Here is a 20,187-nt window from a genome sequence, read left to right as displayed (position 1 = left end):
CCAGTGCTTATTTATCAGTCAAAAAATCCTAGGGCCCTTAAGAATCATACTAAATCTACTCTTCCTGTGCCTTATGAATGGGACAACAAAGTCTAGATGACGGCACATCTGTTTACACCACAGTTTATTGAATATTTTAACCCCACTGTTGAGATCTACTGCTAAGGAAAAAATACTCCTTTCAAAATAGTTTTGCTCTATGACGATGCACCTGGTCATGCAAGGGCTCTGATGGAAATGTACAAGGAGATTAATGTTTTCATGGCTGCTAACATAACATCCATACTGAAGCTCTTATTATTCAAGGAATACATTTTATAAGGCTATAGCTGCCATAGATAGTGATTCTTCTGATGAACGTGGGTTAAGTAAATTAAAAACCTTTTGAAAACCTTCTCCATCAGGACTTGTTGCTTTTGAAATCTGGGTCAAGTAAATTAAAAACCTTCTAGATGCCATTGGGAACATTTGTGATTCACGGGAAGAGGTCAAAATAACATTCACAAGAGTTTGGAAGAAGTATATTCTAACTTTCATGGATGACTTTGAGGAGTTTAAAACTTCATTGGAGGAAGTCACTGTAGATGTGGTAGAAATATCAAGAAACTAGAATTAGAATGGTGCCTGAAGATGTGACTGAATTGCTGCAGTTTTATGATAAAACTTTAACAGAGGAGGAGTTGCTTCTGTGAATGAGCAAAGAAAGTGATTTCTTGAGATGGAATCTTCTCCTGGTGAAGAAGTTCTGAACGTTGTTGAAATAAGGAAAAGAATTAGGATATTGCATAACTTATTTGATAAAGCAACTTCAAGGTTTGAGAGGATTGACTTTAATTTGAAAGGTCTACTGTGAGTAAAATGCTATTAAACAGCATTGCATGCTACGAAGAAATCTTTCATGAAAGGAAGAGTCAATTGATGCTGCAAACTTCATTGCCGTCTTATTTTTAAGGAATTGTTACAGCCACCTCAGTCTTCATGAGCCATCACTCTGATCCATCAGCAGCCTTCAATATCGAGGCAAGACCGCCCACCAGCAAAAGGATATGACTCATCTGAGTCTCATAATCATTAGTATTTTTTGCAATAAAGCATTTTTTAAATTATTTACTTTTTTTAGACATAGCATTGTTATACACTTAGTAGATTACAGTATAGTAGTGTAAACATAACTTGCATATGCACTGAGAAACCAAAAAACTTGTATGACTCACTTTATTGTGGTATGCCATTTATTGTGTTATTTGCTCTGTTGCGGTTGTTTGGAAATGAACCCTCAGTATCTTCAGGGTATGCCTTTATATAGAGAAGTACATTCAAGTGAGATGCAAAAACCTATATATCATTGCACTGATACATTGTACAACTGAATTATAGCTTTCTATGTAAATGTCCTCCTGCATTAATGGGTGACTCCCTATTATAGGGTTCAGGATACAGTGATTCACTATATAGGGATATATGACAGTTTCATTTAAAGTTCACAATGTAAACATTGCAGTATTTCTAGACCTAGAGTTGTAAGTTCAGGTATAACAATATGCATTTATAATTATATAACTGTATAACCTCAGTGCAATCATCAAAGTGAAAAATATTGAAGTATCCAGAAACTTAATAGGAATCGGAATATCAGCAATCACCATTTTATCAAGCTTCCCACACAGCAGCTGTTCAAAGCCATTGTTGTTGCAATAAAATAGATTTATTTATTTACTTACTTAAAGACAAAGTTCATGAGAGCACATAAAGCTACATTAAATTGATTTTACATCGGAATTAAAATCGTGCTAGAAGGCTTCTATGTTATGTGCTTCTGCACAGTAAGTGGGATCTGACCATACAAAGTAAAAGTGAATAGAGTTGCTCTCATGGTAAAACTGGGTATGTAAGGAAATAACTCAGAGAAGGAAACACAATGAGCAACAACAACTAAATGTATAATGTTCTTTAAAGTCTGATGTCCTTTGAAGGTCTTCAGGCAGTGACTGGTGGAGACAGTCCCATGTACCCCAGGTTGCTCACCTGCATTATTTGACCATATCAACTTTGTTTACCAAGTCCACATAAAAGATACCAGCATAGTCCTCCTGAAGCAAAAGGCATTGCTCAGGAGCACTGGTGCCTTTGGGCGATATGGTAGATACCATAAGATTGTTAGCACACATAGAATCTAGAATTTAATGAGCAAACACTCTGTTCACCCAGAGGAAAAAAAAAAAGTTTTAATGCTATACATGTTTTAAACACTGAATCAGTGAATTCTTCCATATACACATGATTAAATTGACCTAAAAATGTACCAATCCTGGGTGTTTTTACCTCACTCAAAGACAACTTGCCATCTAACCCCTCTTAGAACTAAGGGTTTTTTTTGTTGGTTTGTTTTGCGTTCTTTTTGTCCTGTTTTTTTTGGGAGTAGGCTGAGGGTTGCTGAGAATTATTTTCTTGGAGTATTATGGATGGTGATTATACCCTGTGGCAAATAAAATAGATTAGCAGAGCAAGAACTGACCATGAAAAAAATGTTGCGTTTCCTACTGTGTACATCTCAGAAGACATTCTACAAAGATGCTTATTTGATCAAAGGCATAAGAGATCTTTTTAAATTATGTACAAGTCTACTTGCGCATTTTATTTTAGAGTACCATGCCACATTTCTTTGTGTGAGAATACACATGATCCCAGAATTTTGGAGTGACAAGGCTATAATTGACTCTGTCTTTAGGCTTTCCTGGGAAAAAATTATCAGGACATTCTGACCCTAAAGCAAAATCACAGTTAATTAAATTATGACCATATGAAAATTCTAATTAAAGCGAAGGCAAGAGTATTTGTCAAGCCAATGTTTAAGATAATGTGGAAAAATGATATGAAAGCAGCAAAGAATATTGTGAAAATAAAGCCACTTGAAATCAATATAGGAATAATTTCATCAATGGAACAGGTTAATCTAGGTATACCTGCAATTATGGGAATTTACTGTGTGATTAAAAATGTATTTCAAATCAATGGATAAGAGAGACCTTTTTCAAGAAATTTATGTTGGGCAATTGGCCGACCATTTAGGAATATAAGACAACAACAGGATCTTCACTGCAGTCTTTATACCAAAATTAAGTCCAGAAGAACTGAAGTTCTAAAATTAAAAATTGTAATTGTGAAAGCACTAATAGAAAACATGGACAAGTTATTTTCATAATTTTTTATTAGAGAAGACCTTTCTTGTAAAACTGCCAACACAGAAGCCTTAGAAGAAAGAGACTACATATTTTGATTACATAAGCATTAAAAACTTTTGTATTACAAAAAAGGTCGTAGATAAAATTAACAAATAGTATGACCAACTGGGGAAAAATATTTGCAGCACATAATAGCCAAGGACTTACTGCCTTAATAAGTAAAGAGTATAGCAAATTAGCAAGAAAAAAATACAAGTACCCAATAAAGATATGGATGAAGGAAATTTTCAGTTTGGGATTATGTTGATATGACAAATCCAGACAGAAGGGCTTAACAAAATGAGGGCTTTTATTTTCTCACATAAAATGTCTGAAAGCAATCCAGCATTTCAGCCTGGCACACAGGCTTCATAGTGCATTTGGGGCTTAGCTTCTCTCTGTTTGGCTATCTTTAGTAGGTGGCTTTATTCTTCATGAGAACAAGATAGCTGCTCCACTTTCAGACATAAACTCTGAAGCAGATAGCAGCAGCCAATAAAATTTGTGCTAGTCGAGTCTGCCCTTTAATAAGCTCTGCTAGAACACTTTGCCACTTAGCTAACCAGCCACAAAAGAGTTTGGGAAGCTAGGCACTTTTCTACCCCACACAAAATTGGGGATTGCCTTACTGTAAGGAAGAAAGGGAGAATGGATAATATGTAGGCAACCAGTTGTGTATGCCACAGATGTGAAAGCAACTCACAGATAAAGAAACACAAATGGCTTGTAAACATATAGGTAATTAATTTATTCATAAATAAATGCAAATCAACACAATAGTGTGATACTACTGTTTTTCATGTATCAGATTAGTAATAATCAAAAAGTTTGCTAATACCTAGTTTTTGTAAGGCTGGCATTTCCCCATCGGGAAAATAGGTACTCTCAAACACTGTTTCTTGTGGGTGTAAATATTTTTAGAGGAAAGTTTAGGAATCTGTAGCAAATAAATGAGTATGCTAATTGATTCATCAACTCTACGTTTAGAAATATATCCTATAGATATATTCATACACGTGTGAAAGGTAAATATGTCCAGATGTTCACTGTGGCATCACTTGCAATGGCAAGAAACCAAAATTGGTAAAAATCTAAAGGTCCCTCAATAGAATACTAAATAAAGAAGTGATGGCATCTGTGTCCAAGAGCATATTCATTGTTGAAAAGTCTAAGCTAAATTTGTGTGTGCTGAGATGGAGGATCTCTGAGCTATATTGTTGAATTTAAAAAGTCAGATTGAGAAAAGTGTATAAAACATGGTCCTATTGAATGAAAAAATTTTTAAATGCCCAGATTACATGTGGATAATTTCAGAAAGGATATACAAAGAACTCCCTTTTTTCTGATTAAAACTTTTTATTTGTGACTTTATTGATAAGAAGAATTGTTTTTTTAGGGCTAAGTGGCAGTGAATATAGTGCATTGAAAATTGCCTTGGTGTGGCTTTTGTCTACAAGGAACTTTTTTTTTTTTTTTTTTTTTTTTTTTAGTGTATACAACTAATGTGTTTATTATATGCCATGATACTCCATCTGTAATTTAACCACCAAAAACCGTACAGATAAAAAAGAATAGGAAGGGAAATTTCTTTGTCTTCTTCCCTTAGTCAGTGTTAAAGGTAACAGTCATTTTTCCTGAAAATAATTAATTGCTCACTGCTTCATTGTTTAAAATGATAATCTCGTATACAGTCAAGTTGATGTAATATAGGCATCATTGCTATAGCTATGATCCTGAGGTTTTATGATCATCAGAACCCATTTTCCCCAATTAAACTCTCCCAGAAGGACTATTTGGGGTTCCAACCATATGTTATGGTGGACACACCAAATAACCACATGGAATGCATAACAAAGATCTAAGAACAATTTCTGTATTATTTAAATATAAGAGAGTAGTACCATGAAAAACAGTTATGGGATTATTTAAATAATTACTGAAGACCCAAATGTATCAAACCATATTTCATTCTTCCACCTGTCATCAGATTTACTATGATATTGTTGTTTCACATAAAAATAAGACTACATTTATTAATGCTAGTAAAATAGAAGGAATACAGTACAAGGAACTCTTGATGGTACTTACATCTATAGATAGGCCTTGGAGTGAAACAGATGCTTTCATTTTATATTATTTTGTGGGTTTTTTGTTATCATTTTGTTGTTATTTAAAACCTACAGTGGTGGTTTCGTAGTACATTTCTTAGAAGAACAGTAATTTATTGAAAATGTACTTTTTGTCATGGGATAGTCAAGATAGTTAACAACCATTAAGGATACCAACTGTTTACAATCAGCTGAATACCATCCAGCCCTCCTTTTCTTGATGTAAACTGATGAGCATACCTGGTCATTGGGCCTAGTATCTGTATTATATAAATTGTCTATGGAGATGTATTTCTTTACTACACTGGAAGCATTTTTGTCTCAAGCGTCCAATACCTATATTGTTTGTTTTCTTACTTGCTGGAGTTTTTCTCGAAATTTTACTTTTATCAGAGAGGCCATCCTTGACCATCCTGATTAAACAACTGTCTCCCTCCATACCTGTCAAACAACTGTGTCTCTCTTATCCTGCTTGATTTTCCCTTCTAGCATTGATTGTTTATTGATTGTCATATCATATCAAAATTGAGACCACCGATTTTGCCTTATTCAGTATTACACAGTGGTTGGCACAGAACTGATTCTTAAATATTGTGAAGTGAATTTTTATAAAATATGAAATATTTGTTGAATGAATGTTGTACTTCTCAAATTCATGGCTTCTACTCTTAGTATTAATGTGCAAATATGCATCTATAGCACCCCACCTACTCCCACAAAGGACAGTTTGCCTTCTGCCACTATCTGGCTTTATTTTGCCCTCTTCTATTGTGTGATGCTCGTGGAGATGGAGGTCTAGCAGCTGGAAACAAGGGGAAGGAATGTGTTCACTACATTCTCCTGCATCTAGGGGTTGGCAGGGTAGTAGATTCTGAAGGCAAAGAACTTCTTCTTACCTAAAAGTTAATCATGGAGAATGCTGGAACTAGGGCTAAAAGCCTAGGCCATTTGGCTTCCCCTCCACCGAGTCTTCAGTTTTGTGTCGGACATTCCCACTTGCTCCCTTGGTCAGCAGTCCTCCTGTCTCAACCCATTATTGTTGCTGGACGGTGGGTTTGTGGGATCCCAGGCCCCTCCACTTGCAGATGGAATGCTGGGATGGAACATTCAGAAAAACAAGATGCCTTCTGATTCTTCTTAGACTGCTTTATGAATTTCAAAATATGTTGTTTTTTCTCCTCAACTGAATTATGTCCTTGAGGACAGAGACCCTGTGTTAAACTTTTTAAAAACAGCAAAAAAACCCTTGTCTCATTTCTAGTACAGTATTATGTACATATACGATTGATTAAATCAAGAAGCCGAAGATTTAATTGAATTCTCAGTCTAGTTTGGTTTCTTACTCCTAATCTTTGTGGCAGAGTCAGTAAATTTATCCAAAGATTGACTCTCTCTCCCATATGTATATGGTTTTATAGTTTTGATTATAGTTTAGAAGTTTGGAATTTTCTGTTCTGAAATAAGTTGACTCTTCCTATCTTTTAAATTTTGTTAGATAAGGGATTTCAGAATGGTTATTGGCCAAACTTAACTCAGTTTTCAATTCAACTCTCCTCTCCTCTCCTCTTTAAAAGTTAAGTTGGAGACCTTGAAATTCTGCTTATCACCAGAAAGCGGCACACAGTGATGGTATCTGTAAGCTGAGCTGGAGGTGGATTCTAATGCCCAGCTCCCGCTTCTTCCTTGTGTTTCTGTAGGCTCATTTACCTCCATGCGCCTGAGGTTCTTTCTTTGTTTCCTTTGGCTTCTCTTCGTGAATGTAGTGAACATCATTCCACTGGGATTTTTGTAGGAGCAGCAAATGGTAGAATGCAGTTAACTTAATATATATCTTATAATAGGATGATGGAGACAATCTTGTAGACTTAAGTGCATCTTAAGAGAAAAAGTCCTTGATCTTCCAGGAAGTATAAACTGTTATCCTACTTCGATATTTAAATAGTATATTTATAATCTCTTGTTCTGGAGTTGGGGTATGTGTTTTCAGTAGGGAATATTCATTCCCCAGTTCTTTATTTTCTTGCTCACCTGACCTCCGAACTGTCTCTGTGTGTCAATGTATTTATTTTTATCAATAGGTATGTAATTCCTCCAAGAGAGAATGGCATTCAAGTGATTTGGCACATAGGAATTAAAAAGAGAAAAGCAATGCACAGAAATGCATTGAAAGGACAGAAATTCTTTATTAAATGTAATGGGAAGGTGGAACACTAGCAGCTACCTTCTAGCTACAGAATGACTCTCTTGATAAATTCCCACGTGTTAAAGAGGAAGCTTTGTGTCAGGTTTTGCAAAAGGAGCTCTGATATTTTGGCCTGTCTGGTATCAGGTAATGCTGGTTGCGTTTGTGGGTAGAGATGAATCTCTAATACTGAAAATACTCCTAACACTATACCTGCACATCAGAGACTATTAGTCCAGTGTGTAATTTTTCAGATGAAGGAAGAAAAGCATGGTTCAGAGAGATAAGGTGTCTTGTTCAAGAATACAGCACCAAATCTGGAACTCTGATTTCCTGGTTCCCTGGCTCTATGTTCTGTCCGTTTGTGTGTTGTGGACATCTGTGGATTTGTTTGCCTAATCCTAACTCCACTCCACTGGCCTTGTGGTTCTAGTTGATCATACCAGGGTTAACCCCTTTGGTTTTTTCCTTTTAGATTTTATGAGCTGGCAAATTCCCCTTGCTGCTTTAGATTTTTCTATTTAGGAATCTGTTACTAGCAACCAAAATAATATGCATTCAAATTCTTGTTAACTTCTCTGTTTTAATATTCATCGTGGTCCTCCTCTCAAATTTCTTCAGTGTTTTCATCCTTAAGGATTATAGCACAAATACAATAAGTGGGTCTGTAATTTGTGTATAGTCTGGATTTACAACCTAAGTGAATGTCCAGATTACATACATTTAATCACAGTGAGTGTGTCTCACCATCTGTAATTACAGTTTCATTCCATAGCAGTTATAGACTTAGGTATTTAGGGGATCTAGTTGAGATTATTATAGTGAATAAAGTTTGATCTTCTTTCTTACTTCTTTACTAATCCATTTGTTTTTTTACAGCTGCTTGCACATATGTTAATGGAATTTAGGATTGTCTTAGTTTATTAGTTTTTGTCCCTGTTTCCCTCTGTGGGTGTAGAAAGTGCTTAGGCAGTGCCCCACATGTCACTCCATGTTAATTTTTCTTTCTTTCTTTCTTTTTCTTTACTAGTAAGAGGAATAAATAATGTTTCCTTTTATATAGACACTTTAACATTTTTAACTAGGGAAATTGATACCCTGTCACCACCACCATCTAGTCAGTTGAGCACTGGTTCCAGCTGTTGTAGAAGATTAACTAGGCTGGTATAGTAATACATCTTGTTCCACATGATAGTTTTTGAAAACCAGCAAAATGCTCAACGGTCCTTACCATCAATGTTACTGCTACCAAATGTTTAAATAGCATCTTAGAAACTATAAAAAGTTCATAGATAAAAATTCAGTCCTCACAACAGCCTTCAAGAAAACTTGAAAAAGCTGAAGAGTGCAATTTAAAAAGTTATATCTTAATAACACATAGTTGCTATCACCAGACTACAACAAGGTTTTCTGTCTGTGTTAGTGTTTTTCCGGCACCATGGTGATAATATAAAAATCTTAGTATTTTCCACAAAAAATATGGAATCTTGAAATGCGCTCTAACCGTACTTTCATTAAATAATTGGACTAGCTCATACCAAATGCAACGCTGATATAAGCTTGCATAGTAGCCTGGGCCCCTGCTCGCTTTCAGAGTACTTGCGTAGAAGTGCCATTCTCTTCTTCTTTTTTTTTTTTTTCCTTAGACGGAGTCTTGCTCTGTCGCCTCACCCAGGCTGGAGTGCAGTGGCGCAATCTCGGCTCACTGCAACCTCCACCTCCCAGGTTCAAGCAGTTCTCTGCCTCAGCCTCCTGAGTAACTGGGATTACAGGTGCCCGCCACCATGCCTGGCTAATTTTTGTATTTTTACAAATAGAGACAGGGTTTCACCATCTTGGCCAGGATGGTTTTGAACTCCTGACCTCGTGATCCACCCGCCTTGGCCTCTCAAAGTGCTGGGATCATTTTCTTCTTTCTTGCCATTCTCTTTGCCACACCACAGTGATGTAGGCAGGAGTGTGTGTGTGTGTGTGTGTGTGTGTGTGTATGTGTGTTGGAATTATTTTGATAATAACTAGGGGGCTTCAAAGGTGAATGAGATACCTTTACCCCAGAAAGTTCGGATCTGTATAAAAGGCATTGGAGCTGAAGAACACTCAGTTTATCAGGGGAAAGGGAGCCAGGAAGGACAGTTCACAACCAGGGGCCCGGGGGAAATCTTAGGGGAGTAGAGTATGGGAAGTACAAATGATGTGTAAAATAAACAGGGTGATAAGATTGGGAAGGATAAGAAAGGCTACGCCAGACTAAGGAATTTGGGCATCATTCTACAGGCAGTTGGGAGCTATTACAGGTTTTTCAGTTGTTTAATGATATGGCCTGGGATGCATATCTCTTTTTACAGTAAACTTTGAAGTCTCTGTTTCCCATGCCTCCAATGTCCCTTCCACGAACAACTCTATTAGTTCTACTTGCAGAGTATATCACAGACCCAGCTTCTGTAGATAGCCTTCACTGTCAGAAGGCTCACCCAGGCCACTGTCACCTCTCAACTGGGCTGCCACAGCAGCTTAGTTGGTTGTTGCTTTTATGCTTGCCTTGCCATTACATTCTGCACAGCTAAGTAACTTTTACAAGTCCAAATAAATGTTATCGCAGTCTGTGACCTGGCCCTGGCCTCTCTTAAACTCATATTCTATCCTTTCTTCCCCCTCCCTCCCTCACCTCAGAGTCTCTGCATTTGCTGGTCAATCTGCCTGGAATGGTCTTTCCTCAGATTATCACATGGTTAGCTCCTGACCAAAAGAGGCCTTCTTGCTCTTTGATGTAGACAAGGCTCAGCCCCAGTGACACTCTCCATCATTTACCGGGTTCATTTTCTTTATAACACTTACTGCTATTGGGTGGATTTCCATATTGGTTTGTGAGTTTAATACTTGTCCCCCAAGCTGCTCAACTAGATGTATACAGGGGCTTTGTTGACTTCTGTATCCCCAGTGCCTAGAAGAGTCCTGGCACTTAGTACATTTTTATTAAATTAATTAATTTAGAGATTTGAATGACTAGAGCAGAAGGCCAGATTAGAGCTGGTTGCAGGGTTTCTTGGACAATGAGAATACATTGAGGGTCTTGTCAGTGGGAATGAAGGGAGGGGGCAGGCCAAAATGAGGTCATAGGGAGAACTAACAGATTTGACATGGTGTGAAGTGTTGACTTGTTGGAGAGGGAAGAGGTAAAGGATTTTGAGCTTAGATGAGCTATTGGAGGCCAGGAGAAGTTTCTGGATTTGGTGGTAAAAGGAACAGTTGTAGAGGTGCCATGTTTGAGTACTGTTGGGATGGAGGTTTCCAGCACACAGTTGCATTTTGAGGTTATTCAGAGATTTTTTTTGTTACGTGAGAGGCATTGCTACAAATGAAGCAAGGATCATGGCTCCGAAGATGCTGGGGGAAGCCATATTTCCTGCTCAACTATAGCTTGGCTGTAGCAAGTCATTGAACCTCTCTGAAGCTCAGGTTCTTCATCTGTAAATGATAATAAAAAATTGCATGGCAGGGTGGTTCTGAAAATTAAACTTCTCTCCCTCTTTTTTTTTTTTTTTTTTGCTTATCAGTATGAGAGTTTATATTTGTTTACTCTAGCGATTCACATCCTAGCTACATAGTATACTGTGATTCCATTTCATTTCTTGTACAAGTCTTATTATTTTTTTGGTACTAGTCACTCTTTCATCTCCAAACTTTCCTCAAAATCTGAAACATTTTCTCTCAGTAATTTCAAACCAACATGTATTCAGTCAGTTTATTTTTCGCTCCCCTTAGAATTACCTTTCCTGGCCTCCTCTGACTTCATGCTCCAATTCAGTTTGCTCTCTCAGCTTGCTGCATAGCTCTGTCATCTGGAATCCCATTATCTTCTCTTGTTTTGGATCCTCTGTATCCAGATCTTATTTTCTTCCTCATTATTTACCTCACTTCTTCATTCTGTCAAGGAACATTCATCCTGTAGCTTTCTGAGAAAGAATGCATGGGAGGTAATCTCTTTGAGACTTTGTAGAGCTTTATTCCGCTTTCATACTTTATTGACCTTTTGGCTGAATATAGAATTCTAGGTTGGAAATAATTTTTCCTCAGCATTTTGAAGAGAGTGCCTCATAATCTTTTAGCTTCAGGTATTGCTGTTGTTGAGAAATCTGATGCCATTGTAATACCCTTGCTTTCCATGTGATCTTTTCTTCCCATTTGAAAGTTTTTAGACCCTTCTTTCCTTCCTTAGTATCTTAATATTTCATAGGGATAAATCTTCATGGGGTGCCTTTTTCATGAGTTGTACTGGGAGGTTGATGGACCTTTTCAGTTTGGACACTCATCTAAAATTCTTGGAAATGTTTTTGAGTTATTTCTTAGAAATTTTACTCCTTTTTTTTTTCTAGTCTCTCTAAAACTCCTGTTATTCACATATTAGATAGTTCTGGCCTAGTCTTGTGAGTTTCTTATATTTTTCACTCATTTTTTATCTGTCTTTTTAATGTTTTTTTTGTTGTTGTTGTTTTGTTTTACTTTTCTTCTGCTCAGTACACTTGCCCAAATTTTCCCTGTGTAACTATTTTGTTTTTTTGGTCTCTGTCTTTCCTAAAACAGAGACCTAACTAAAACAACTAATAATCCTAGATTGTCTGTACTAGTTACATATCAACGGTTTGGTATTAACTATTTAATAGTTAAATGCCAAGCTGAACTAAAATCCTTTTGTGTATGAGTCATACTTGTCATCTTGAAGCCCTCACCCTAAGGCAAGGACACGTTTTCTTGCGGGCATCTCTCAAGTAGGTCTTTAGTCTTGAGTTGGCTGGGTTGCTGGAAAGGGACTATCTATCTAGTCTCTTCTTGGAGTATATCAGTTTGATTTCTTGCATCCTGGGAGCTGGTTATTTCACTGTTTAGCATAAAGACATACCTCAGCTCCCTGTTTTCAGTGTGTAGCCTCTTTCCTGCCCTGGGCTAACCCTGATGCTCCCAAGTCTCAACTCTCTCTGGTTCACCTTCTCTAGAGAGTAAATATCCTGGCTTCTTCAGGGTTAGGGAGGAGTCACTTCCTTTTTGGAAAGGAACTGCAGTTCTGATCTCCTGTTCTAGATCAGGAGTTGGCAAAGTTTTTCTGTGAAAGAGCTAGAGAATAAAGATTATGGGCTTTGCAGCCTGTATCACGGTCTGCGTGGCATGTTGGTCCTCCTTCTCTTCCTCCTCCTCCTTTTTTTTTCTCTTTTAAACAACACTTTAAAAACTAAAAACAAAACAAAATGATGGCATTCTTAGCAGGACAACCTCTGATCTAGAGGATTCTTTTGGACACTGTCAACTTACCATCTTTTATCATCTCTACCCCATACCCCTGCCTTCAGAGGAACTTGAAGCCTCCAATTTCTGAACCTTTTTGCATTTTATGGCAAAACTGGTTTGGTTTCCTGTGGGTATCCTCCACTCCAATTTTCCCCTGCCTCATGAAAACTTAGGTTTCAGCTTTCATGGGTTTGCTAGGTGAGCAACCACTTATCTGTCTTCTTACCATTTTCCAAAAGGTCAGTGTTTTCCTTGTCTGCCTCTTTCTCTGCCCTTATTGGGCTATGGCTTTTTTCTTCCTTTCCCATCAGGTCAGTAGGATTTGGGGAGGGAGGGAGAAAAATACGTGAATACGTGTATTTAATATAGTAAGTTTAACCAGAAGCTCCCACCAAATCCAATTTGGTTGGGTTTGATTTTTTACTACTCTCTTTGATAGTTCTTGGGTTAATTTTGCATTTGTTCTCCATGTGCTCACTTGCTATGCCAGATGTTTGAAGAAGATGTCCTTGGGGAAGAAAAATGAGGGGTTTTAAAATATAATGTTCTTGAAATGCTCACAGTGGTTCAGTGTGTGAGATCCCAAAGAGGCCCAACTCTTTCTAACCACCAGACTCTCATCATAGAAATGCAGTTTCACCCTTATTTGTGTGAACCATCAGAAGCATTTAAAAATGTTTATAATAAAGTTTGTGGCTTATTGTTTCAAATTGCATTTAAGGTAGTAAACTGAAGCTTTTGGTGGTGTGTCCCTGACAGCAGGGAGAGCCTGTGGTAAGTGATTCCTAAGAGCTGATCAAAGAGAGTTGTTGAGCATTTTTTCCTGTATTTGTGTTTTGGTCCTTTAATCTGGTAGCGTTTCCAATTCCATTCTGAATACAGTAATGCACATTCCCTCCCCCACTTACATCTTCCTGACAGCATGTGGCATTTTCTTTGCCAAATGGCCCCTGTTCAGACATAAACCTGCCTTTGCCATCAAGTGTATAATGAGGTATTAACAATGGTGGTTGTCAGAAAATGGGCATCTTTCAAGATCTTATTCATGCCACATTTTTGTTCTAATAATCAAGTGAAAATTGAAAATTAAAGAAGTAAAATTCACTGAAAAATGACTACTAGTCCTTTCTGCCTAGGTTCACCTTTCCTCGCCAGTGAAGATGGCGTGCTAGGCGGAGTGATTGTTCTCCGTTCGTGCAGATGTTCTGCCGAGCCTGACTCCTCCCAAAATAAGCAGACACTTCTAGGTAAGTGAGACATGTGCATTGTGTGCGTCTTTCTCTTTTATTTTAGTTTTTCAAGAAAAAAATGAAAATATGTATACCCTTAAGTCAATAATTTTAAACTGTGGGAGGGTCGGCATGCTTTATTGCTGTCTGAACCTCCCTGTTCTGCGATCGTTTTCCATAGGTAAGCATGTAAAAGATGAATGTTCATTTTTAAGTACACACTTAGAGAATATATTTCAAATAAGCTTAGAACCAAGGACCTTTACTAAAGTCCAGTATTAACAACATTGGACCACGTATTCATGCCCTATCTTATTCTGCAAAGCACTTGAGGTGACCCCATAACAAGGCACACAGTAATAGAGAGAGAAGCTTCTTCCTGTTCCCATTCCCCAAAAGGAATGAGAAGCGAGTGAAGAGCTACTGGCCTAGAGGTCAGTCCTGGCTCTGTGGCTCGTTAGCCATGACACCTTCGTGCTTCAGTCTTGCTGTTCCATGCCATTTCCTCATCTGTAAAACAAGGACGTCTGCCCTGCCCTCCTCATAAAGCTGTGCTGAGAGAGGGTCAAATGAGTGTTTTTGCAGATTTGCAGATGTCCATCCAGATGTGTGGTTTTGTTTCCAGCCAAGCACCAGTGGGATGAAACCCAGCCCACCCTCTGTTTGTGAAGGCACAGAGTTGTGGGGCGGCCGCTGACCACAGGGTTGCCTTTTTCTAATCCATCTCTCCAGAGGGGACACATTAAGAAAATCTGCATAAAGGTGACACATACACTAGCAGGGGCACCATATGTTATTTTTTTTAAGTTAACTTTTTAACTGAAGCATACGTACATTTTTAGAAAAGTGTACAAATCATAACTGCAACTGCTTGATGAATTATCACAAAGTGAACCCATCCCCCTGTAACCAGCACCCAGATTAAAAAAAAAAATAGAACTTTACCACAACCCCAGAAGTCCCCTTTTGACCCCTTCTGATCTCTACCCCCTCCAAAGTTAAACAGTATGCTGACTTGTAACACCATGGTTAGTTTTGCCTGGTTTTATTTATTATGTCAATAGAATCAGGAGTATGTATCACTTGTGTCTAGTCTTCAGTCAGTATTTAAGCTTGTTAGATTCATCCATGTTACATGCAGTAGGAGTTTGTACATTTTCATTGCAATAGCTCAGTGTACTAGTCCATTCTTATGTTTTTTGTTGCTTTTGTTTTTTTTAATACAAGCACTATAGGTCATCCATGGGAGTTGTGGTAGTTTAACCCTTCCTGTAAATTTCCTTACAGAAAGCGTGAGTGGTGCCTGATGTATATTGTGTGATTGTTGTCAATTGCTATAGTACACGTCCCTTCGTAGTTTATGAAGTAGAAGACTGAGTGTTTTTTATGGGTATAAAAATACTTTTTCTATAGAAGCCCAAATCATCTCTTTGTTCATTCCTCAGAGAAAAAGTACACTTTATATAAAAGGCCTTTTTCTCCACCTGGACGCTAACCACCAGCTGTATTTTTTTTTTTTTTTTTTTTTGCCATAGTCTTTCCATCTACCCTGTGTACGTAGTACCTAGGTTACTCCAAGGAGATGTGCTTTTTAACAGTCATGTTTTGTTAAAACAAGACAAATACTAGTTTTATTCTTTGGTATCTTAATCATTGTTGAATCCTTTGAATGTTCTTCCAGTTAGATAGTTAAACCCAACCTGGTTCGTTTTAAACATATGCGGAGGATGGGCATGGGGTTTCCATAAAACCTTTACAGGGACATGGATGAAGTTGGAAACCATCATTCTCAGCAAACTTAACACAGGAACAGAAAACCAAACACCCATAACTGGGAGTTGAACAGTGAGAACACGTGGACACAGGGAAGGGAACATCACACAGTGGAGCCTGTCAGGGGCTAGGAGGCTAGGGGAGGGATAGCATTAGGAGAAATACTTAATGTAGATGACAGATGGATGGGTGCAGCAAGCCCTCCATGGCACGTGTATACCTATGTAACAAACCTGCACATTCTGCACATGTATCCTGGAACTTAAAGTATAATAAAACAGACAAACAAAAAACCTCAGAAGAATAACCCTTAGTGTTTGGGCAGCGGTGGGTTGCGGGGGGCATTAAAATTGTTTCATCGATTATACCTAAAAAGAGTATCACAGTACTCTGCTGAGCCTGGACTCTTACCTATTTGTGTTAACCCTGAAAACTGTAATGTCTTTTTGGTTGGCTTTTCATTTTTGGTGGTACAAAAATGCATATTTAAGGATAAGCCATAGTATTTTAGCTCACGTTATATAGTTTTTATTACCAATGTAGTGATTTATAAACTCTTTATTTCAAGAGGAAGCATTAAGTGTGAAGTGCCAATTTATGAAATAAGTGAAACCTTGCCGTTTGTTAACTGGAGGCGTTGATGCTTGTGAAGCTTATCTACTAAAACCTGGCGAACATAGGCTAATGTCAACTTACAGATGCTACCAATTGTGTGAACTTTCTATAACAGGTATGAATGTTAAGTATGTGGTAAGAAAATAAATTCAAACGGTATAGAAATAGGAAACAAAGTAAATTCAAACAGTATAGAAGGACAGGAATCAAAGATGTGAAAGTCACCTTTTATACTCCATTTCCAGAGCCACCAGTCAGTCTTTGGTTCTGGTTATTCTCCTGGGAAACACCCTCACTCTATATAATGTGCTCACACATCTATTTCTTGATTAGTCAGTAACTTGTGACCCCTTGCTGTGAAAAAATTAAAAACCCAGCCCCCACCATATCCCACTTCTCTTCCTTCCTGATTTTTGTTGGAATTCTACTCTAACTTGAAATAATATTTTAAAAATTATTGCACTTCAACACACTATTTCTTGATCCATTAACTTTATATAATGTCTATCAAACATTCCTCACCACTTCAACTATGTAAGTTGAGGAAAGTTCATGCACTGTTTTCTGTTAGTCTGTTTTCATGCACTGTTAGTCTGTTTTCTGTTGCTTATGACAGAATACCTAAAACTAACAGAATACCTGAATGATTTGTAAAGAAAATTAATTTATTTCTTACAGTCATGGAGGCTGAGAAGTCCAAGGTCAGGGGGCTGCATGTGATGAGGGCCTTCTTGCTGGCGGGGACGCTCTGTAGAGTCCATAGGGGCACAGGACGTCACATGGTAAGGGGCTGAGTGTGCTAGCTCAGGTCTCTCTTCCTCTTCCTATAAAGCCACCAGTTCCAGTCCCATGATAACCCATTAATCTGTGAAGGTATTAATCCATTCATGAGGGCACAGTCCTCATGACCTAATCACCTTTTCAGGGTCCCACATCTTAATACTGCCATATTGGGGAATAGGTTTCAACATGGATTTTGGAGGAAACAAACATTCAGACCCTATAGCACTTGCTTTTCTCTTTTTCTCTTCCTCCTTCACTCTCCTACCTCACCTCAATCTCTGTCAACAATACCATTGTTGTTATGATTATTAACATGTGCCTTCTTATATCTATGCTTATCTCTGTAGTTTGATCAGGGGTTGACTCTAAATAGTGTCAGTGACCAGCATTGACAGCATCAGGATTATAGTATAAATAGTGCTCACTGCATACCCTAGAAGCAGAAGATTGGACATGTAGAGATCAGGGTTTGTCATAAACCTCTGCCTGTAAAAGGAGACTGTTTCAGTTATTGAGATCAAGTGGATTCTCCTTTCTATCAATTGCTCCAAATTAGCTATAAAGTAATTTGCTTCATGTTTGGACCATGACTTCCATTTATTGCTTTTTCACTGTCATAAGAGTATAACTATAAACTCCTGGCTCCTGGATGCTCAGTAATTTCCAGTAACAAGAAAGCTCAGAAGTCTTTCTTTTCTACACATCCAAATAAAACAAAACAATTTCCAAAATTTAAAAAAAAAAACTTAACTGCTGTATATTGTTAATCACTTTTTTGGTCCCAAGAATAATATAATCACACAATCTCCTACTGTAGCCTTTTCTGTGTCCACTTTCTTTTCTGAAAATCATAAATATTTTTCTCATTACATCACACAAGCAGTTTCAGTCAAACCTCATTGCTGCTTGATGGAGTTTCCTGGAAGCCGTTAGGTAGACTCTCCTCTTGACAAATACATTAGTTATCAGAGCTCCAGTGGGCTGCTTCCAAGGTGATATGACTCAAGTAATGGACACCTGTGAGGTTTGCCCTTTGTCTACTGATTCATGAATAGAATTGGAGAATCTCAGATATGAAGGAACTTTCAAAGTCCACTTGTGTGACCTTGTTACAGGTGCTTTGTCCATAGTTTGTTGAATACTCCTCCCTTCAAGAGGTGGAGCTCAATTCCCCTGCCCTTGACTGTGAGCCAAACACTGAAGACTCGCTTCCAACCAGTAAATTTATGGCAGAAGTGACAGTGTCCGATTTCTGAGACTAGGTCAGAAAGGCATTGTGGCTTCCTCCTTGGGCTCTCTGTTGAATCACTCCCTCTCAGTGAGACCAACTGCCATGTCATGAGAACACTCAAGCAGCTGTGTTTTAGAGAAGCCCACTTCGCAAAAAACTGCGACCTCCTCCCAACAGCTGCTTCTGAGGAACCAGGGCTTCCTGCCAACAGCCTCAGAGATCTGAGTGAGCCTTCAGATGACAGCAGTCCATGGCAGCATCTTGACTGAAATCTCATTGGAGACCCTTTGAAAGAACCACCCAATGAAGCCACTGCAGAATTTCTGACCCACAGAAACTGTGAGATAATAAGTGTTTGCTGTCTTAAACCACCACATTTTGAGAGAATTTATTATGTAGCAGTAGATAACTAATAAGCCTTTTAAGCCCTTCCGCCTAATGAGCTGTGATGACAAATCAAGGTGCTCTGTTGCCATCTTTAGGCAGCTTTTAGATTTTCGTTTTCATCAGTAGATCCTGATTCTCTTTTTGTGTACCCTCTAGGACAAATATGATGCGTGTCCTCTTCAATGCAGTCTCTAATCAAGTTTCCCTCACCTCCAGCCTTTCCTTCTCTATTTGTCCCCTCAGTCCCATCTCCGTTATTGCTCCCAGAGTTCTTTCTATATAACAACTGTGCAGCTGGCCCAGAGAACATAGCCATAGGTCCCAAACCAGGGGCAGGAGAGAAGACTTCCCCAAAGAAGAAAGGGCAAAAATGAGAACTTGACCTAGAGAGCCACACCAATCCTAAGATCAGAAGGACACTGTTCAACCCAACAGTGACATAAATATATGTAATTAGTTTACTGTATGTCTAAGCTAAATGTTGAATCTTCTTATGTATGCTAAAATAAAACAAACATTGTATCTCTTACTGTTACTTCCATGCTCCCTACCTTTAATTTTTCAGCAGGCAACACACACGCATACACACATGCATACACACACACTCCCCCCCCACACACAGACGCACACACACCCTCTGCTGGTGAATTTCCTGTAGCACAGATGGGAGCTACCTAACTTGATGGGAAATGGCATCCCCTGATCTGACCTCAGAATATGCTTTCAGTGTTATTTCTAACTCGCCCTTTAAAAAAAATTGACAAATAATTGTATATGTTCATGGAGTTCAACTAATTTTTCTTTTCCTTCGTTCATTCTCAATATCTTAACTCTGGCCACCCCAAATCACTTGGTCTTCCAAAGAGTTATTTTTGCTTTTTCCCCCAATAACTTGCATATGCTCTTGCTGTGTTAAGCTCTGGGCCAATAAAAGTCTTTAAAACCCTGATCAAATGTGAATCTTCGAATCCTCTGGAAGTCCTCCCCCCAGGTAATTTGCTCCTTCCTTGTGCTCTGTTAGCACCATGCAGTTGACATTCCTTCTAATAATGACTGTGACACATCCTAGCCCCTTCTCGTAGGCCAGCACTTCTTAATCTTATTTTCCGAACTCAGTTATTTGAGAGGAATAAATTACAGGTCTTTGAGCTCCAGTGACACACACAGGGGTTATAGAGGTTTGAAATATCTTCCCAGGCACTGGAAAATTCCATTGCTTCTAAGAATCATAACACCAGATTGTGAGCTATTCAAGGGCAGAAGCCACGTCATATTGAACTTAATCGGCTCCCAATAATTATTGGATGGATGAATTAGGTGCCAAATGGAGTTTCTTTATTGATTATTTAGCAGAAACTTTAAAAGAAGTTGACTCTTC

General features: G+C 38.2%; 1 protein-coding gene across 4 annotated transcripts in view; it reads left to right on the top strand.

Annotated features, from left to right (window-relative positions):
- Nucleotides 1-20,187, top strand: part of TASP1 (taspase 1) — a 261,785-nt gene that overhangs the window by 200,237 nt on the left and 41,361 nt on the right. For all 4 annotated transcript variants that reach the window (XM_025400222.1, XM_025400225.1, XM_025400224.1 and 1 more), the window contains one exon: nucleotides 13,928-14,038. In XM_025400222.1, coding sequence (XP_025256007.1) covers nucleotides 13,928-14,038 — 111 coding nt within the window. The remainder of the gene's footprint in view (nucleotides 1-13,927; nucleotides 14,039-20,187) is intronic.

This window comes from Theropithecus gelada, chromosome 10 (genome assembly GCF_003255815.1).
Source record: "Theropithecus gelada isolate Dixy chromosome 10, Tgel_1.0, whole genome shotgun sequence".
Taxonomy (NCBI): domain Eukaryota; kingdom Metazoa; phylum Chordata; class Mammalia; order Primates; family Cercopithecidae; genus Theropithecus; species Theropithecus gelada.
The sequence above is the reverse complement of the archived record's forward strand: the minus strand, read 5'-3'. Positions and strand labels throughout refer to the sequence as shown.